Source organism: Lissotriton helveticus, chromosome 3_1, assembly GCF_964261635.1.
Source record: "Lissotriton helveticus chromosome 3_1, aLisHel1.1, whole genome shotgun sequence".
Lineage (NCBI taxonomy): Eukaryota > Metazoa > Chordata > Amphibia > Caudata > Salamandridae > Lissotriton > Lissotriton helveticus.
Genome location: NC_136061.1, coordinates 459,977,077 through 459,999,220, shown reverse-complemented (window position 1 = coordinate 459,999,220; position 22,144 = coordinate 459,977,077). Strand labels below are relative to the sequence as shown.

The 22,144-nt window shown below is 47.2% G+C and overlaps 1 protein-coding gene across 6 annotated transcripts in view; it reads right to left on the bottom strand.

Annotated features, from left to right (window-relative positions):
• PIKFYVE (phosphoinositide kinase, FYVE-type zinc finger containing) overlaps positions 1-22,144 on the bottom strand; it is a 2,266,845-nt gene that overhangs the window by 1,880,245 nt on the left and 364,456 nt on the right. For all 6 annotated transcript variants that reach the window (XM_078680343.1, XM_078680347.1, XM_078680342.1 and 3 more), the window contains exon 10: positions 11,881-11,992. In XM_078680343.1, the coding sequence (XP_078536469.1) occupies positions 11,881-11,992 (112 nt within the window). The remainder of the gene's footprint in view (positions 1-11,880; positions 11,993-22,144) is intronic.

Sequence of the window (22,144 nt, the reverse complement as noted above, 5' to 3'; positions counted from 1 at the left end):
GCATTGGTCACCAATGTCAGCTCTGGGTGGAGAAGGGACATGGACCTGACCCTCACCCAATCGCGATCTAGCAACCACCACTGCAGATCTTTTGCAGTCTCCTCTGAAATCTGAACTTGCTAAGAGCGGTCCCCATGACGTTGTGCCCACTTAGCCCTCAGAGTCTGCATATGCCACCTGGAGTAATCGACCAGAGGACGCAGGAGCCCATCAGCCTCAAAGTTGACCTCACTGAACATCAGGACAGGGACTGAAAGATCAGGATCATAGTCTGAATGCCCTGGACTCTCTTTCCCTGGAAAACAGCACAACACTGAACCATGTACAGAATATCTCAGATGAAGAAAGCATCAGGAGGAGTCAGGTGTGACTTTGACATGCCTATTATGAACCCCAACGATGACAGGATGTTCGTTGCAGTCTGGAGGTGGTTGAGGATTGCTTGGGGCATGCCCACCTGTAACAGCTGGTCATCAGCTAGGAGAAATCTGGCATCCCTAACTTCAGGAGGTGAGCTGCTACCACTGCCATCACTTTTGTGAACACCTGAGGGTCATTGTTGAGACCAAAGCGGAGCACACCAAACTGAAAGTGCTGCTGTCTAACTACGAAACATAGGTAGCGCCGAAAGGCTTGCAGGATGGGTATATGGAAACATGCGTCCTGCAGGTCCACCATCACCATCCAGGCTCCAGGTTTGAGGACAGACAAGACTTAGGCCAATATTACCATTTGTTATATCTCCTTCAGGAAGAAGGCGCTGAGATGTCGCAGATCTAAAAGTGACAAAGGTCTCTATCTATTTTGGACACCAGAAAGTAGCAGGAATAACAACCACATCCTAATTCTGGAAAAGCACCCTCTCAATTACCCCTGTGGCCAAAAGGGTGTACACTTCCTGCCATGAACCTGAGATGGTCATCTGACATTCATTGGAGGGGGTGGGAGAGTGAAAGGTCCTGCAGCGTGGAAAGGAAAGGTAGGGCATAGCCTTTCTGAACAATTTGCAGGACCCCCCTATGTGAAGTGGCCTACCTACCTGGGAAGAATGCCTCCCACCAGGGCGTTGCACTCCACTATAGCCATGCTAAATGGGTTTGGAAAGTGGGGGACTGGGGGACCCACTGACTGCGGGAGGTGGGCACCACGGCCTCGACTGAGAAACTGCTGAGCACCTTGTGTAGGTGGGATTGGCTGACGGGATAGGGGGAGTCTGCCGAAGCCACAAAAAGAGTGGTCGAGCTTTTGTTGGCGAGGTGGGGCAGACAATCCCAGGTAAAGTACTGTGGCCCTACTCTCCTTGAACCACTTGGGAGTGGAGTCTGCCTTGTCCCAAACAGGCTAGTTCTGCCAAATAGCATGCCCATGAGGAACGACTGAACATCGCCTGAAAAAACAAGGAGTGGCAGCGAATGGCGACACTGGTGCCAATGGTCCTTCTGATTGTGAAGTTGGTCGCGTCCCGACCATCCTGTGTGGCCTGGGCAAGGACTGGTCAAAGATCTTCTGGGACCCTTTGCAGGACTGCCCAGACTGCTGTCATTCACTGATGGAAGCGGCAAGTTGCTGAACAAGAAGAATTGTTTCCCAATCATATCCACCTGTTTGTTGTCCTGATCAGTGTAAGTAGTAAGGAACATGTTGGAGTTGATCTTACTTGTAGACACCAGCACCAACAAACGGAAACACAGAGCTGCCTGGAGACAGGGGGTGGAGTCATGCAATCCAGCGGTTTACCAGGGCCAAGTAAAAGGTATGGCCCATGCCCCCAATAAAGTATCAAGCATGGCCTTGTTAAAAGGCAAGAGGGGCTCTGTGGATCTTTTTCCAACTTAATGACCTCTGTATTAACATTAGCTTTGACGTCCAAGGTGATGAGCAGGAGGTCATGGACTTGTGTAGCCATATGCATTACTATGGCATATTAAGCACTCTTCTCAGTGGCAGGACGAGGGAGTGAGAAGTCTCAACTCCGGGGATGTATGAATGCCATTTGCCTCCTGCAGGTAATTTTACCAATTCTTCTTGTGATAAGTTCAGCCAATCTCATCACTCGCATCTTAATCATTATCTGAACAGGGAATGAAGGGTGTGTGTTCATCTAGATGAAGGCAGATCTAGCAGAGGAAGCGGGGCCTCTGAGGTGGCTGAGAGTTGCCTTGGTCAAATTCAAACCAGTGCCGACTTTACGTCAGAGCACAATTTGAGTTTCATTTTTCAGCGCTGATGGAAATGGCATGGACTGTGGCACTGGGGGCAGAGTTGCGACTGTAACTACAGGTGGACCAACAGCAAAGGGTGCAGCTGGCACAAAGGGTGAACCTGCCACTGGTAACCCAGGTAGAGAATCTCTCTGCTCCATAGGGCCTGCAGGCAGTCTACAATTTTTCAAGAGTCAGAGCATAGCCTTGCACAACTCTTCAATCTGTTTAGAAGTGGCGGATGGCCCCAGAAACTCTGGTTGTGCTGGAATCAGTTGTGGGATAGGCTTCAAAGTCGAACAGCTTCAGGAGTGAAATTGAGAGATATGTCGCCACCCCAACACCTTCTCAGTAAATTGTGTGAAGAGGCAGAGTCACTCTTAGTTTATTATGTTTTTTCTTCAAATTACCCAAAAGCTTTGATCAAGATGCACACTGACCACTAGAACAACACCTGCGACTGGGTTGTAAATGGAACAGAAAGTGAACTTTTGCCTTATGGTCTCGTATAGCCTTAAGGTTTATTGAGGCACAGTCACTCCAGGCCTTAGACGTCCCTTGCACACTGTAAAACAAATATTTATTAGTAAGGAAAGAGTCTCAACGAGAAGTGACGCAGCTCCGGATCCACGTCTGGTGGTGTGGAAAGAAGAAACAGATATAAGAGTGCAGCAGTCGCCCCTATATAGGATCCGCAATTCATTTCCAAAGCTGGATGCTGTCAGTACGTAGCTGCGCAGAGCCACAGACTGGTGCATACAGGTACTGCTAAAAAAAATAATAATAGAGAATTACATAGTATGCCTTAAACACATATTTTTTACCCAGCATTTGTTAGAATTGGGGGTCTCTGGTTGGCGCAAGTATGCACTTGGGACAAGCAGGGACCCTCTCCTCTAAGTCAGGGCGAAGGATGACCCCTTAGAATTACCCTTGCTCACCCTCTAGGTGCGTGGCGTGAGCAGCTAAGGCTATTCTTCAGGCGTTATTCAGTTAAGCATTTGTAATCGCACACACAGTAAAATGTACCAATCCCCCCACAAATGGACACCAGGCTGTGAATGTATAAAAATACGTTCCTTTATGTAAAAATATATATATGCAGTTCAGACTTATTACAAGACCAATAACGTTTTTGTATGCCAACAGGTTGTAAATAGGCAAGCTTTTCTTCTGTTTATAGTTCAAATGTGGATTTCCTTGTTAAATCACTTCTTTACAGTTCTCGTAGTCCTGGTTACTTCCCAGGCACCCTCTTCCACAGTTCGGGGGACCTCAGACCAGCCCTGGGCCTCCGGTGCACTTCGCGGCGCTTCCCTCGCTCTCCTCGAGGAAATTGACCCGAACCCTACCGCGGCTCACGCATCGGGCGTGGGAACGCCAACGCGGCGTACACTTCACCAGGGAGAAGGGGAGCGTACCGCTGCGAGTCTCGGCCGTGCGGCGCCCAGGTCCCTCTTAACCAGGTAAGTGCCCTGGTCACCCTCTCACCTGCGGAGCGTTGCTAGCCAGGAGGCAGGTGGCGGGGAGGGCCGGTGCGCTAGGTTGAGAGCGCTCAATCGTACTCACGGTTCAGCAGAGGCGGGTGCGGCTGGTGCGAGGAAGGGGAAAGAAAACGTTGCGGGCCCCTAGCCCGGTGTGGATCGCAGGACGACTTCTTTTCTTTCGGGGTTGGGCCGAGTCGGCTTCGACAGCGCGACTTGGTCCGGACAGTACTTTGGGATCCTTTCTGGAAGCGGAGGATCTCCGGAAGGCGACACACAGCACGGGGGCCCTCAGTACCGACGGTACAGCGGGGGGCTCCCTTCTCAGTGCGGCGCGGCCTCTCCTGGGGGGCAGAGCAAAGCGGGGCGGCCGGGTGCAAAGGAAATGCACGGGCGGCCGTCCAGGCTGCAGGCTGCTCGCTTCCCCGGGATTCCGGCGGGAGGGGCTGAAATCGCGCTCAGGCGCATCCGTAAGCAGGCGGAGGTAGAGGAGCGGCCGGCCTTAGCCCTGGGGCAGAGAGCGACTCCAAGTGGAGTGAGGCTCTCAAGGGCAAGAGGGCAGGCTGGCTCCCGGGTACCACGGCCCTAGGAGGGGGCGAGAGGGGGCCGACTTCACCTCCGGCGGGAGGAAATACTCGGCTTCAGAGAGTAGACGAGTCAAAGCACAGGAGAACCCACTGGTCCTGGGGTTCAGTTCAGGGGGCAAGCTCAATCAAGCCCTTGGAGAATGTTTAAAAGCACAAGTTATGTTATGTTATTATGGTTCTTCTATAGCGCAACAGCTACTCCAGATGGAGTGTCCCGGCGCTTTGGCGAAGAAAACCCTCGAGGACGACAACACGACACAACAGCTAGGGAAAGCGGCAAGCCTATCTGGTAAAGAGCCAAGTTTTTAAAGCCTTTCTAAAGGACAGAAGGCAAGGGGTCTGTCTGAGAGAAAGCGGAAGCTCATTCCAAGCACGAGGGGCCAAGTGATGAAAGGAGCGGCCGCCCTGTCTGGCACGTTTAATGGCCGGGACTACCATTTTAGACAGGGAGGCAGACCGTAGAGCTCTGTTGGGTTTGTAGAGAGACAGACGTTTCCTGATGTACCTGGGGCCGATGGCATGAAGGGCTTTAAAGGTCAACGTCAGGCTCTTAAACTGGACTCTCTTGGCTATAGGAAGCCAATGCAGCTCTTTAAGCAGAGCAGAGGCACTTGCGCGTCTAGGAAGCCCGTAGATGGCACGGGCAGCTGAATTTTGGACTACTTGAAGCCGCCTCACCAGGTATTTGGGGAGCCCTAGATAGAGGGCGTTCGCGTAGTCCAATCTGGACCCTACAAGTGCCTGAACAATAATCCTTCTGTGTTTGAGGGATATATCAAGGGCAGAAATTTTCTAAGCATCTGGAGGATGCCGAAACATTTCCCCGAAAGGCTAGATATTTGGGGCCCGTAAGATAGGTCATTATCAATAATGATTCCTAAATTTTTAGCTTTAACGCTTGCCTTTGCAGGTGGAAACAGATCCTGCGGCCACCAGCTTTTCCAAACTGGCTCAGTAGCATAACCAAAAAATAGCAGCTCCGATTTATCGGAGTTGCATTTTAGACCAAGCTCCCTGAACCAGCTGAAAACCGCCTCTAGACAGCTTCTGATGCGGCTCCCGTCGAACACCTCGTTCTTGTTATGGGTAAACAAGAGTTGGGTGTCGTCAGCGTAAGACACGATCTGGGCGCCAAAGGACTCCGCCACCTCTGCAAGGGGGGCCAGAAAGATGTTAAAAAGCAGGGGGCTAAGAATAGACCCCTGAGGGACCCCTACTTCCAGAGGTGCCATAACGGCGGAGTGAGGGGGCGCCCAGATCGTTTGTCGGCGGTCGGCTAAGAAGGATTTAAGCCAGTTCCACACCGTCCCCCGAAGACCACATTCCCAGAGTCGTATTAGGAGGGTTTCGTGGGGAACGGTGTCGAACGCCGCCGACAGGTCCAACATAACCAGCATAGCCTTTCCCCCCGCATCCAACACCTCTCTGATAGCGACAGTGACTTCCAGCAACGCGGTCTCCGTGCTGTGATTGGCACGAAAACCGGATTGGGTATTGTGCAACAGATCGTTCTCTTCGATGAAGTCTGAGACTGATCTGTGCACATGTCTTTCTGCCACCTTCGCCAAGGCAGGGAGGAGAGATATAGGCCGATAATTGGCATGGACGGTAGGATCAAGGGCTGGTTTTTTCAGGAGTGGAAGGATGAGCGCACACTTCCACGCCGGGGGAACCACACCAGAAGACAGAGAGGAATTAAGAATGGAGTTAATGGGACCATTTAAGACTGGGGCTATTTTGTTGAGACAGGAGGCCGGGCAAGGGTCCAAAGGTGAGCCAGACTTCAGCCCGGTCAGATGGACTAGGACTAACGAGGAATCAAGGCTTAGCGGGGGAAATTCCCCGAGAGTGGGAGCCACAGCTAGATTGGGGAAGGAAAGGGCACCAGGTAGATCCACCTTAGTGTGATTGGAGTAACTAGCAAGGGAGTCTTGGATAGTCGTTATTTTATTGACAAAGTAATGTGCCAATTCAATCAACCAAGGTTTTGAATGGGATTGAGCCGGGGTACCCAGGGACGGCGCAGTAAAATCCTTGACAATTTTAAAAATTTCCTTACATGTGTTTCCAGCGTCGTCAATACGACGTTCGAAATGTAGTTTTTTTTCATTCCACTTCAACTTGTGATAAGATCTAGTCAGATTTTTAAGTTTGGCTTTAGCCAAAGGGTTGTAATCCTTCCGCCAAACTCTTTCAGCTCTCTTGCAATTTTGGCGGGCTTCCCTAAGCTGAGAAGTAAACCAGGGAGCAGAGGGCCTTTTGTTTCCCACTTTAGCTATTTTCTCAGGAACGAGAGTCGCCAATCTTGCCGTGAGCCAATCGATAAAGTAGACAAGATCTTCTTCTACGTTACCCGACAAAGTACAGGGTACGTCTTCCATCGCCTGTAGTAATCTCTCATTAGAGAGGAGATGAAAAGGTCGGGGCGTGCGCTTGGAAGGACAAGTGAGTTTCCTTCTAGAAGGTGAAACACAAGAAAGGAAGAAAGTAATCAAATAATGGTCTGACCACAACACCGGCTGCGGAGCTTGAGAGTCAATAGGAAGGGTAGAAAAAACTTGGTCCAAGGTGTGACCTTTATTATGTGTAGGTTCATGGATGAGCGGTGACAGTCCTAACATAGTAGTAATATCCATCAGTTTAATAGTGTCTGGATTAGTATCATCATCCATGTGTATATTTAGATCACCGAGCAGTAGGCAGTGCTCCGATTTAAGGCACGGGACTGAAAGTGCTACCTGCAGTTCGTCTAAAAAAGGGCCTATAGGGCCAGGAGCTCTATATAAAAGGATACCGGTACAGGCCTGAGATGAGGAAAGATGGAGTGTAAAGCCAAGGGCCTCAGTCTCCTGAATGTTATCGACTGGAAAAATGGTGCAGTGCAGCTGTTTGTTAACTATAATGGCCACACCGCCCCCTCGCCCAGACGATCTGTCACTCCTGAAGATGGAATAATCAGGAGGGATAGTCAGCAAAGTCTTTTCAAAAGTCTTCTCCTCTCCTTTCTCAGCAATGCAAGCAGCAGGCCGGTCCTTCCAGTGTCTTCTTCTCCTTCTAGTCGGGCAGAGGTTCTTTGTGGGAAACAGGATTCTGATTTACAAGGAGCAGGGCTCCTACTTTTATACAGCATTTCTTTTGTCTTCTCAGGCCAGGGGGGCCTTTGCATAACTGCTTTCAGTCTCTGAGTACTTGTTGGGTGTACCTCTGGCTTCTGCTTTCAGTGTGAGGGGCAGGCACATCAGACGCTCCACAGGAGGTGGAGCCAGCATTGTGTGGACAGGGGCAGCCAGGAGTACCTTGATGACAGTGCTTTGCCCTTCCTGGGCCAGGTGCAGGCTGAGTCATCAGTCGCTCCCCAGGGGGCGGAGCAGGCATTGTGGTGGCAGAGCACAGCCTGATTAAGAGTCCAGGGGCACTGCTACCTCCCACTAAGGTGTAATCCATGCATTCACCACCTGTCATCCCCCAGCCCTGTCACTCACACATCCCAGACAGCCAGATACACATACTAGCAGAGGCGGGCTGAAATGGTTAGGCAAGCAAATGCTAACTTTCTAAAAGTAGCATTTGCAAACACAGGATATTAAAATAAACTTTACTAAAAGAAGTATTTTATTATTCTGAGTTCAGGCATACTAAACTTTATTTTCTACCATGTTCCCTGAGCCTGCTGGGATTATAGAGTGTAATAATTCCAGCAGCCCATCTGGCCTAAAGAGAACATGTAGCCTTACAATAGTGAAAAACGAATTTGGCTGTAATTCACTATTAGGACATGCCACATACATCAGAGCATGTCCTACCTTACACTTACAATGCACCCTGCCCTTGGGCCTACCATAGGGGTGACTAATATGAAGTTAAGGGAAGGTTTAGGGGCTGGCAAGTGTGTGCACTTGCCCAGTCAGCATGACAGTACCAGACTGCACGCAGGTTCTGCAGTGGCAGACCCTAGACACATTTTAAAAGGCTGCTTCTGTGGGTGGCGCAACCAGCGCTGCAGGCCCACTAGCAGCATTGGCATTTACAAGCCCTGGCACTCCTGGTGCACTTTACTGGGGACTGACAGTAAATCCAATGAATCAATCGTGGAAATCAATCACAGTTACATTTTACATAGGGAGAGCATATGCACTTTAGCACTGGTCAGCAGTGGTAAAGTGCCCAGAGTCATTAAACCAACAAAAACAGGTCAGAGAGAGTATTGGAGGAAGGCAAAAAGTTCAGGGATGACCCTGCCAAGAGGGCCAAGTCCAACAGCATTTTTTTACAATTCATATGCTTTTACAATATATGCCATTAACACATATTGTTTTTAAATATAAAAACTATGTATTGTGGGGATAGAACCCCAAACCTCTGCAACTTACCTTAACTGCGTGGTAAAGGCATGTGTTGTAAAAACATACACGTGGTGGAAACATGCCGGAAAAAAAATGCTTTTTAAAGGCACAATGTGGTAAAAACCTCCTTGTAAAGGCTGCTTCCCAACCACACTCTTCTCATTGACTGTCTTGTTTCAGTTGGAATCAAAGACAAAGCCCTCGATCTTCTACAATCTTTACTAACTGATAGAGTTCAGACAGGAAACTTAGGAGAATTTTCATCATCACCTTTTTCCTTGCCTTATGGAGTGCCTCAGGTGTCTTCTCTGAGCCCCACCCTTTTCAATCTAAATGTCTCCCCACTAGTAGCTTTGATTAAATCTTATGGCTCTGCCCTGGTTTCCTACGCCGACGGCACTCAGATCGTCATGTCAGTAGTCTGGAACACAGATGCCTCTGCAGTTAAATTCCACAACTGCATGCTTCTGATTTGCAACTGAATGCGGGACAACTGTCATAAGTTAAACTGCTCAAAAACGGAGGTCTTGCCCTTTGGCAAGAACCCCTCTTTCTAGTCTCTAACTTGGTGGCCCCAAGAACTTGGCACTCTTCCCATCCCAAGTACAAAGGGGAAAAACCTGGGGGATCATTTTTGATACAAAACTCTCATTCGAAGGCCAGATTAACATCACTTCCTCATGCTTTATTCGGAATATTCTTAGAGAGGTCTTGCCGTACATCCCGTCCTCTCTACAAAAAACAGTAGTCACGGCCTTCATCACCTCCAAATTAGACTATTGGAACGCGTTGTTCATCAATATCTCAAAATGCTTTTTGAACAAGCAACAAACACTTCAAAATGTAGCAGCAAAAATGCTGCTGGGCATCACAAAACACAAATCTGCGGGCTAAGCCTTGACTCACTTGCACTGACTGGCTCCCTGTCACCAAGAGGATTCAGTTCAAGGCCCACTGCATAGCCTTCAGGTCATTAGGTGGCTCTGTCCCAGCCTCTCTAGCACAACATTTTCAACGTTACACTCCTGCAGTACCTCTTCGCGCTGCTCTTAGTGGAAATCTTGTTATACCCAAATTTTAAAAAGACAATTGGGGCAGGAGAATTTTCTTGCACAGCAAGGTTGTGGTACCTGCTTCCCCCTAGAAATTAAGAGCAAATCAAATCTATTTCAGGAAAAGTCTAAAAACCTGGTTATTTAACAAGTAGCTTCTATCTACCTGCTGTCTTACTTCACAGTCTCATTGAGTCGGTTAAGCGTCTATATACCCCCGGATAATAATTATTCTTTAGATATTATATTTTCATTTAATTTCAAATCTTTTTGACACTATTAAATTGGGGGAGATCCCACCGTGAAGGGTGTGAGTTCATCCGGTATGGTAGCCACATAGATATCCCATTCCGGGCCATAATACTGGCAGGTATTTGCTAGCTGTCGGTCTCCTGGTCATCATCTGTATCTGGCGGCTGTGGAGTAATGGGCTGTGGCGCAAGAGGTGAATTGATTACGTACAGGCAGAAAATGTACTGAGGAGGCATGGTTTACTTGATCTTCTTTGTACTAGAACCTCTAAGTATCGTAGGTTATGATGCAAGTCTTTGACCAAGGGCACCTGCATCATGTCATCTATCTCGAGACGTTTGCATTGTGTGTTGAGAAGTGTATAAACTACATTGCTACCCATCATTCTAAATATATTCAACTTGTTGTTGTACAAAAGACTAATATGTGCGTCTTTGATCTAATAGAAATTACGACTTTTGCTTCTGGGTCTTGGCTTTATACATTTAACTGATTAGGACTGTAAAACGGTTCAACAGGTCATTTCTGGTGTGAATCCTCTATGTCAAAGAGGTGTTGTGGTTAATAGGGTGCAACTTTATACAAGGAGGTCTGTCCTGGCACTAACGTCATTGGAATGCCCTTGTCAGAAAGTAGTTATTTTCATGTTCTTAGGTATTGGGTTTTGTCCTTTCTTATTGACAGAGTTGTTGTTGTAGACAGTGTGAAATTGTTTGTGCTGGGATTGTCACAGCTCTCGAAACCTCAACAGACGGTATTTATTAGTAGCAGTCGTTAATAGGGTTTACACGGACAGTGTTCAGGCACTCTACTGGGTTCTCACCAATGGCAGTGTCGTCAATGACAGTATTATCATTAGCTCCGGTGCTCTTGTCATCGACGGAGGAGGTATTTTCCACATTAGTATAGTGATTGTCATCGTTGATGCTGCCGTCAACAGGTATTTCAAGCGATTAAGTCATTACTGTCGCTGATAGTTTCCTTTTCATCAATGATGAGGTTGTTGACGGCGATACAGATGAAGTTTTCGTCACTGGCAAAGATTAAATGTTTTGATGGTTCAGGACCTAGCTTTTTTCTAGGGCTTGAAGGAGCAAATTCATTTCTGTGATGTTGATCTGACAGAAACTTTCCAGTCAGAATCCGTACGTCTGAGGAGGGGCTCTCTTCTCTTGTGATATTTTTAAAGCCTGTTTTTTTAAGGTGGTTCTCCTTCAGATCTTCTCCTTGAGTTACGTGCAAAGTGCAAATGCTCCCTTTGTAGGTTTTTTCCAGACATTTAGAAGAGCTTTCTACTGGGGACTAGAAATCTTCTGCATTTGACTTCTGGGGCCATAATTAAAGTCTGGGTTCTCTATCGGTCCTTCAGGTTTTTGTAACTCATGTTCGACAGAAATACAGTCCTTTGCCCTATCCATTGGAAGAAGGCGATAAATGTATTGCTTGTGTGGATCTTTAGAGTGAAGTCTCTTTTTCCCACAAGTTCTACGTGGCCTAAAAAAGGCCTTTCTTTGAAACCTCATACATGGTTTGCTTTATCTGTGGCTTACTCCTCAGTATGCCTGCTGTGGTACTCCCAGCTCGACGATGGGGATGATTCAAGCATATTAATCTATGAAAGATCCAATAATCAATAACATTGCTCGATCTGTGACAAACATAACATTCCACAGGAGTAAAGTCAGAGGCGACATACAACTTCTTAACTTGAGCTAGCCAGCTAAGGCCAGAGTTGTCCAGCATTCACATTTGAAAAACATATACAAATACACTAAAAACCATCCATAGCCCAAACACAAAACCAATGGTGACTATATCTAGTCAGTACACGCGAAACTGTCAATTTATAGATTTAATAACCACCAGCCAAGTTCAATATGTAAAGAGTTCCCTATTCTGTTTAGAAACTAGTAATCTTTGGTCACATACAATGTAGAGATTCAATGGAAATGGGAGCTCACCTGCAGAGGTCTGTAAAGAGCATACTCATCCCGAAAAATCTGATCATGATGAGTAAGGCAGTCGAGCCACCGTCCATCGACTAGTGCTTGCCCAATTGCAATGGCTTGAGCTCTGGAAGGAAAACGTACGTGGTTGTTTTTTTTGTTTCATTGGACTTCAAAACAAACAATATCCCAATTAGATGCATTTGGCTTAATCTTAAAAAGAAGGAAAGCATAAATCTGGTTTGGGTCATTTTACATGTAAGCTCTTAATTATTGAGGCAGTTTGGATATCATTTTTATATTAACAAATTTACAATGATGATGGTTGCTCCTTAGACTTTGAGCAAATAGCAAACATACTAAAATATCACCAAGAGCCACTGCAAATTATTTCAACCAAATTACACTAGATAAACAAACCTTCTGTTTTTAAAAGTGTAGGCCATATTGTCAAAGTGTTCTCTAGGACAATGTCAAAACATCTTATGCAATGAAATGAAAAGCTGTGTCTAGATTGTGTTTCTATAACAGTCATTAACCAATCAAATTGATTTAGTTGTTATACAGTTGAAATATTTTGTTCTTGTGCATGGATATGGTAGCAATCCTGTGCAATTCAAATGCATGGCAGTCTTCCCTGCAAAGGAACTCATACTAGAGGAGATGGTCACTTTGCCATGGCCCAATAATGCCCAACACCTCTTCCTGACCCTAGTACATCTGTTTGATGGCATCACAGAGTAAGCTATGCAGCCTTGAACGGTAGAAGAGTAACACAGAGAGAAAAGAAAACAACGGTGGGACTGGAGAGATTAGGATTGAAAATAAAAGTCCTAGAGAAAAAAGGGTGAAGGGATTGAAGGAGAAAGTGTTAGCGTAAACACATGAGCAATTGAGTTAGTGAGCAAAACACTAAAGGAATGGTGGGAGGAGAGACTTTAGTTAAAAAAAGACAGCAAGGAAAATAATGTCAGAGGAAGAAGAGGAAGCACAGCAAGAGAAAAGGAATATATGTAAGCTTCAAAGATAAAGAGCAAAATTAGGGAATGAGGAATAAAAAGCAAAGAGCAGAAGTGGAGGCAGTTATTGATGGAAAGCCAAAAAGAGGCATGAAATAGGTAAAGTGTGCAATTTCAGAAAGGCAATGGAGTTTGTGCTGTTGGTAAACTCGTACTTGGATTCTGTGTTGACGGGAACATCCTCTACACGTGATGATTAAACTATGATCACAAGAGACTAGTTTACTTGGGCGATTTGTTGACCGAACTACGGTCGGGCCTTTACCAGGACTGGGAACGATAGACGTCCTGAAGAAGACCGGGTGACCTTTAAGGCGCAGTGAGTTAGTCGAAACATGTTGACACAAGCAGTATTAGGAGGGGTGTTTTGAGAACCTACTTGTCTCACTTAAACACGACCTACCTTATCCTATTTTAATCCTGGTGGAGGAACCTATGAATAAAGTCTTGATTGGTATCCTCAAACCAGTTTTAAAGCGCTGTCCATTAACTCAACTTTGTCGTATCACCATTCCCAGTCACAGGGTGGTTTTCACCGTTCCATCACTGTCTTTGGCATATTTGTTATTGTGTTGTGTCTTGTGATTTTTTATTTTCTACCCCTTCCCTTACGCTCCACCCTGAGTGTGGCTACAGAAGGGTGTTTTGTAAGCAGACCCGATGATGAAGCATGTCACACACTTCGGTGTGTGAGTGAGGGCAGTTTTTCAAAACAAATGTTTTTTTCTGTCTTGTGCTGTTATACGTGTATCTCTAGTCTCCACACCCCTTCTTATGTGTAAAATTGTGCCTTGGGGGTTCGGGGTGGTGGAGTTGCTCAACTATTTTGACCCTCTCCCCTTTATTGTGATTAATGACGCAGTTGTTAACTGCCATATCGACTTGGCAAGTGCACCCACTTGCCAGGCCCTAACCGTCCCTTTTTGTGTATGTAAGGCACTCCAATGGTAGGCCCAGGGTACCCCTGGGCAGGGTGCAGTGTATGTGAAAGGTAGGACATGTACTGGTGTGTGTGACAATTCCTGCTAGTGAAATACTGCCAATTTCGGTTTTCACTATTGAAAGCCTATCTTGCCCCATAGGATAGAATGGGAGTTTATTTATAACATCTTATAACTCAGAATTTAATGACACATCTTTTAGTAAAGATGGTTTTAAATTTTGTTATAAAATGCCACTTGAAAGTAGGCATGTGTTTGTTTAATCATACTTTGTGCCTCTGCCTGTTTGGGTATTGACTGTCTGGTTTTGGAGTGACAGGGGGTGGGGATGTGCATTCACTGTAGATAGCCACTGGGGGGTTGAGGTGTGCCTGGCCCTTCCTGGATGACTCGGAGCGGAGCTGAATAGACCTTGGCTGAATTTAGAGTAGTGGGAGGAGATTTCTTTGCACCTGAATAGGGTCTGTCTCCCTTGCACAATACTGTCTCCACCCCTGTGATCATACTGCACCAGCGAGAACAGAACTGGCTTGGACTGGGATCAGAGACTCTTGCACAAAGAGAAATAAAGACATTTTGGGGTATAAGTATTTGACCTAAAACTCCTTCACTTCAGATCATTTCTGCAATTCAAGAGGAACCTTTGTCAAGGAGAGGAGCTGGAGAAACTGGGGAGAAGTACTGCCCCTTTGCTGGGTGCTGTCTGGGTTGGCCTGCAGTAGCTGTTTCTGCCAAGGAAAGGAGAAGGGCTTTGCTGTGTGCTATGTTCCCCTGCTTGAGGAAGATCTCCAAGGGCTTGAGTAAAGCTTGCCTATGGGACACAAAGACTTCACCCCCAGCTCCCCTGAATTTCCTTGCAGGGAGGTCTGACCTGCCAAGAGGTGCCTGTGACTTTGTTTGGCCTCTGGAGGTTGTTCCTGCTGTTGGACCTGGAAAAGCAACATAACTACAAGAACATTGACGCATCGCTTATCTTGCGGCAGTTTCTCCAATGCAGCACCGCTGTGTGAGTTGTATCTCCATGTCTCGCCGCGCCACTGCCAAAACCGACGCAGCGCCTATCGCCGCTGCAAGAACCGACGCAGAGAGGGATCGCGGCTGAAGAAACCAATGCAGCGCCGCTCAAACCTGCTGCAACGGTCGCTGACGCATCCTGGATTTCATCGCATCATACCTGTGCAGCAAGATTTCCCGACGCATCACCCGTGGATCAAAACCGTCTTGAAATCAATGTATCACTTCCCCCTACAAACCGGATTCAATACATCACTTCTCCTGTGTGCAGCAGAACTGTCGCATCGCCTCCCCATGGTCTCAGGAACTGAAGCCTCTGTTTTTCTACGCTTCCCATCTCTGCTGCTGGTTGGCCTTGTGAATTTTGACGCAACTATAGCTACTTTGAGAGGAATCAAGCATCCATAGTTTTCTATGGGTCAAGTTGTTTGAAACATTTTTAAAGTCCTATTCTTATTAAATGTATGTTGGATTTTTGTCGTTTTGGTCTTGTTGAGTTTAGATAAAGATACTTTATTTTTCTAAACTGGTGTGGTGTCCATCTGTGGTGTTATCACTGTATTACTGTGTGTTTTGAGTACAAATACTTTATACTTTGGCTTTGGGATAGGTCTGTCTGATCGTGCCAAGCTACCCAGGGGGTGAGTAGGGGCTATCTAAAGTGTGTATCCCCCATACCCTGACTAGTAGCATGGGTCCCTACTTGGACAAAGGTACCTACCTCTGCCAACTTAAGACCACCATTTCTAACAGATACACTTTGAAATGCACTTTTTTGAGGAGTAGTAAAACCTAGTAGTTTGTTCCACTGACCATCAAATTTATTTGGGAGAGATGTGTGGTGGAATCGTATCGAGCGTGAAGATGTGTACATTCTCCTGGAAATGACTTAACCATATCCTACCCTGATCATGATATAGTTAACTAAAGTATTTGATGTGGCTGAGCATACATTTCTGGTCATGTGTATAAGACAAAATAGGATCGAAGAATTGGTTTGTTTAAAACAGTTTTTGAAATTTCACCACTCAGAGGTATCCAAGTCATCATTTAAGTCTGCTTTAATCACGCCATTTACAGGGTTATTTAGATTCAGCTCTTCCTCTTTTTGCAACATAAATGTCTTGCCTCTTCAATTAATTATGATTACCTTACTTACCCTGTTGGCATTGGATTGTTACATGCAGTGCTGTAGATTTATATTTTTTCTGCTTACACTTGCCATCTAGTGTTAGGCTAGGACGTTTGCAAATTGTTTTTCTTCGAAGAAGTCTTTCGAGTTACAAGGTCCTGGGGACTAATCCTTTGGTGTGGATGTGCTTGGGCACAGTCTCGATTGCTAGACTACTTTTCTCCACCATTGAATTTGGACGTGTATCCGCATTGCTTCCCGGTCACAATGTGTTAGACATTTCCTGTCCAAACCTTAAAGCCCTTTGTCTTCCTTCCCATTGCTGAGAAGATTTTTCAAGGCATTTTCACTTCTTATGATGCCCGCTTCACTTCTCGAGTTCATTGTCGTTGGACAACCAGGTCAATTGCCCCTCTTGGTAGCAAGCCTTCCTGACCAACCTCAGAAAATGAAAAGGTGCACACGTGTCACTGCATAAGATGCCTGAAGTGCCATTCCAAATACCCCTGGAACAACAACAACACCAGTCTGTAATTTGTGTCTCTCGCTGGAGAATGATGAGCCGGTGCGAACATACTTGGCGTTCAGAAGCAAGAAAACTGAGTGTCAGAGATGCGACTAGCAGTGGGCACCCATCAAGACGCAGAACTCCTCTTCTGAGACGCGAGACATGTTCGGCACGACAGACGCACTCTGTGCCGAAGGAGAACAATCTGGTGAGTCGACCTTCCGACCCACCAACCTAGCCCCAAAATCTTCGGCTCCGACATCTCGGAGCCTGAGGAGGAAAACATTTGGGAGGAGGAAGGGGCACCCAAGGACATTCCATCCATCTTTGGAGACCTTGGACCTAGTCTAAGAACCAAGCCACAACATGTGAGAGCAGTCCACCCAAGGCTCCTATATAACCAGAAACAGCCACACATCGGAGATGAGTACCAACCCCTTCTGGGGACGAGCATCAAGCCCTGTACTTAAGCCGTCACCTTTGTGTGATCTTCGACACCGAAGCAAGGATTTGTAGCCGAAAGAAAACCAACCAGGGGCCTCGACCTCGGTAGACCTCGAGTCCGAAATCGCACGTCGGCAAGGCACTTTCGAAGCAGACTTCCATTACGGCCAAAATGCTGAAAGCACCACTGGCTCTATGTCCACCAGTTAACAACTCCTAAGAAAGGCCTATCCATGAAAGACTGCAACAGGAGCTGGATGCGAGGCAGCAGAGTATCATCATCCATCCCCACACAGACAAAATCCCCGCTTCAGAAAAAAGTCTGCTTAAGAAAAGCAAACTTACCTTTAAAAATGTAACACCTTAGGACACTTCAGTGCCTCCACTGCTGTCCAAAAGGCATAGGGAAATGCAAAACCGGTCTATCCAGAGCCATGCATGCTACAAACAAACATTTAGACAGGTTTAGCCAGAAGTTAGTGAGCCTTTTAGTCAAACAGTGGCAAGAAGAGAACAGTTAATTCGTCCCCAAACAGCTGTTAATGAATGAATGAATACAAAAACCTTTAAATCAATTCTTCAAACGAAAGATATTTAATTGTTTTCTGGCCCAAGTCCTTCAGTGAGCTTCACTTCTGTGCGAGGCCTGATGGAAATGTTAGCTGATTATAGAGTCCTAGGGAACAGTTATTTACTTCTCCACCATACCAGACTGTTTGGAATGCACAAGGCAGACAGGGTACTGGGCCCCTACTGTAGTGGTTAAGATCTTTTGCCACTGGTGTAATGAGGTCTGGCCTTTCATGACTCTGCAGAATGGGAAAATGTCAACCCTTTCTGCATTTGATATTTAGGGTGGCAAAGATGAGCAGCTGAAAAGTTTTGAGGTAGGATATGTGGGGGCAAACAACAGATACAATTTATGTCCAGCCCAGTGCTGCTCTTTTATGAAAAAGGCATGACGCTAAATTGGTACAATCCCCTTGGAGCAGAATGCAGTCTTCTCCTTGGCATTCGGTGCTCGAGTAATTTACAATGCCCACTGGTCAGATCAAAGATACTCAAATAGCAATCATGGACTGATTCCACCCGGTGAGTGTCATCGCCGCCGGGGCTGTCTGTGGCGAGGTTGGGGACCCGAGCCTAGTGTAAATCCGGCGCCATTTTCTGCTCCCGCTCCTTCCAGCGCCCTCCCCGTCAGCTATGAGTGCCCGGGCCCGGTGACGGGAGCAGTGTGCCCCCCCATGCCTCCCCGCGGCGTCCGCCCAAGAATGGCGCATGCTCCCGTCCATACTCTTGCGGTGCTGTGTGGGGAGCCCTGAATCCGCACACGTCTTTGCGTCCTCCTCCTGTGGTCGGTGACGCTGCGGCCCCGCCGCTCCCGACACCTGGTGTCTGGCACCATTGATGCCTATTTTGGACTTCTCGGCTATGGCTGTCCCCTACGTTGGCCTGCCACGCCGCCCATCGCTGTAAGCCAGACCTGCACCGGCCCTTCGATTTGCTGTGGGCTGTGGTGCTGATGGCCCTGGACCTGCCTCCACACCTGCTGCTTCTTCCCGGGGGAGGATATGCCCCTCCTTCACTGCCTCTTTCTCGAGTGGCCGGTGCTGCTCCCGCTCTTGGTTGTGCCTGGCCCTGGGCCTCTGCCGCTGCCGGGGCACACCTTCTGCCTGCTCCCTCATTGCTCTGACCGGACCTGAGTCAGCCCCGAGGCCCACTCTGCGCATGTTGGTGAGTGCCCCGGAGCGGCCTCCGTGCTGCCATCTGAATCTTCCGAGCCCGCCCGGCATACGCCTGCTGCAGCAGCACATTGGAACCTCCAGTCTTACGGTGACATCTCTTCATGCAGGCTTTCCTTGGGGGCGGCTCCTACTGCATAGCCGGAGAACAGTGTGGCGCGCGTTGTGATCCCCGGCGCCCTCCTCACGCTGGATGACTGTCCCCTCTGCTTGGTGACTTGTGGGCCCCTCAGGTCTCTAATCTGCCATCTGCCTCGAGTGGTGTGCTCTCTCTGAACTACCCTGCTGAGCAGCCGCCCTGGTTCCTTTGCCATCTGCCACGTCCTTTCCTCACCACGCAGCGTCCACTACTAGCCACGACAGACCGCTGCTGCATCCCTGTTCTGGTGACACTGCCATTTCCCCTGTTTAGCCCGTAACTGCTGTGTGGCTGTGCCTAGTCTCCTGCGACCTTTGGACGTTGTCCCTATTGGGCACCTTCTACCCCTTCCTGATTTCCACGTGCTGTGTGACCACCTGCACCTTTAACGCTCCCCGCGGCCTCCTGCTCAGCCCAAGCATCGCTGGTCTTGCAGATGGTCGAGACTCATTGCAGAGTTCAGTGGGCTCGTTTGCCTTCCTCCCTGGCCTCTGACTCGTTGGGGTGTCGCGCCGATGGCGCTCTACTTGGCTGTGCTGACGTTTTTTCACCCAGGCTGCTGGCCACACTTCTCCATCTAAGAGCTCACAGGTCCAAGAGGCCGTCCGTCGCTGCCCCCATTCGGAGGCGCTCTTGCGATCTTTCCTGGCTGCTCTACATCTACTGAGGGGGGCTGACCAGCCTGCGTTATCTCTGCCTCCCTTGGGCACTTTATCTCTCCCCCGCTCCCTGGTGGCGCCTGCTGTGTTGGTTCCTCTGCCATGGGGAGGACCAACCCCAAACAGCCCAACATTGCCTTTGATCAGCGCAGGTCAACTCGCCAGGACGGCGCTGGTTCGGACAGAGGTGACCCTGCAGCCACCATGGACATGCCTCCTGCCCGTGACGATGACCTAAAAGCAATTATGCTGGATGTAAAATCAACAGTCACTGGAATCACGACCCAACTGGATCAACTCTCCGCCCGTCTGGACTCTGTTAAGGCCAGTGTTGATTCCCACAACAATCGCCTTCTCCACGCTGAGTCCAGGGTCTCAGACGCCGAGGATGCTGCCACTCTGTAGTGTAGTTCCTATATTCCCAATAGGCTCTGCGCATTGGAATAATATATTCAGCAGTGTAGACGTAGGACTGAGGTTATCTAGGTCTCTACTGACTATATTAGACATAAGGTTTGCCAGCTAGCTCAGAGGTCACTAGAAACTTTCTCGAATAAACGAGGAGGAGTTAAACCTCCCTGGATAGACAAGAAGGGATTAGCTTCTGACAACCATAAAACATGACAACTTTGCTCTCCCTGAATAAGAGTGTATATCTAGAGTCGTGTGAAAACAAAAGACAGCCAAATGTGTGTACTTAGTTTCACCAGAATGCAGAGAAAAGAGAAATGAATTGCCACGATTGTAATGCTCATGGTAAAGTAAAGTGCGTACAGTAAAAGGAGGATTATAAAATAATACTGTAAAAGCATTGATATGGTTTCTTAGCCATATGATACCTTAAAATAAATAAAATAGATACATACATATATACATTGACTAATCGTACTCAACTGGTGCTTCTAAATACGCCTACCCCGGTGTACCTGACCTAAGCCTAATACGTGGGAGGGAGTAAGTAAGTAGCAGTTTAAGTTAAGTTTGTTTTGCCAAGAATCTGACTCAAGAATTCTCTGTAAGGGTTTAGTCAGTTCCGTACCTGGGTAATAGAAAGCAGGAGGTCTGGTATCTCTCTCTCAGGACTCGATATCCCAGCAACCCGCAAGGGTAGGCTGGAAACGCTGGAGCTGGATTTCTCGGCAGGAGAAAAGACAGCGTCTTTCTCAGCGCGTCAAGGAGGAGGGGCAGCGTCCGTGGGCTCTCGCATCAGCTGGGCTTTCGGAAGTAGATAGCTGCTCTGCTCCAGAATTACCACAGTGTGTTTGCTTAAGGCAACGTTGGTATATTTATACCTGAAAGGTGCCTGGGTTTGACGTAAGGTTGGACATAAGACGTCAATAAAGATGTCACTAAGAACTGGCCGTTCTTACAGTGCTTTACAGGAGTTCTAGGACGAAATCAAAACAATAGCAAGGGGGATTTCCCAGGTTGCTGGAGGCTTGGTTTTGTTTAGAGAACTCGGTGTGCTTACTAGGGGGCCGGAGAAGTAGCCTTGCTTAATGTGACAGCATGTGCTATGACTGAATTATGGATATGATTATTATGCCGTTGTATGGATATTATTGATTATAACCGGACAAGGGCATAAAATAGGAATATCGATTCAGGTTTCCCAGATAACACACTACACCCACTCCACGAATTAATGTCCATCATTACTAAAACTTAAGCAATAGTAAACATAAAAGGTGCACGTGTATACCAACCCACCCCAAAATACATTTTCGCATTTGAAATGGTGCATGCGAAATACATGAAAATGATTATAGGTACTGTACACGTTTCAAGCAGTGTAATCATTCATTAAGAAAGGATGCATATATATATCAGCATGAATGATTTGCGAAATTTACACATGAAATGGCTCTTAATACAGAAAAAAAAGTGCGAGACCATTCCAACACATATAAATACAGTTGCTGTAAATGTGCTAGACGTGATATATTGTCTTCAGAGGTCCTAAAATAGAAGCTTTGTTCTCTAAGAATAGTTCTACTTCAAGCAGAGTACATGTGCCAAGAAAAAGGTAAATATTTTGGAATCCGGAAAAAAAATAATTTCGCTTTTAGGGGAGAGAGAAAAAAATATATGGTTCCAAATATATTCAGTAGCTTTTGTTTATCAAAGCCGAAGGCCAAATTCAGAGTTCAGGGAACGCTGTGTACTAGTTTGCTTAAAAGTTATTCTTTTTGTTCGGGGGAAAACATCATTTCAGACACACTTTCCAAAAAGCAGTTTACCGCTTCAGGGGAAAGTTCGACCAAGTTGGAAAATGCCGCAACTGTGCAGTCATGAGCATGATTGCTATCATCGATGACAGGATCAGCAGTGCTCACAGAAGGTCGTACCTGGGTGATGTTGCTCTCATCTCGTACTTCACTACCCTTTAATCGCAGTGGTGAAGTCTCAACGAATGCCGTCATCAGGATGGGTAACCGCTGGGGACAACACGATGCATGAGCCGTTACAGGACTTAGCAAAGTATCTGTATCCAATGGTACTTCTGATTGTAGTGTAAGACAGACGTCCAACACCCATTCTTCTCCGCATAGCATACATCGAAGCACAGGTAAGATACAATTCTGCCAGATGGGTCTGAATGAAAGAAACCAGGTCATATTCAGATCTCTTAGCCGGGCTAATCCAAGGACTTTAGTTATGCGGTCCCGATAGCGTATAGC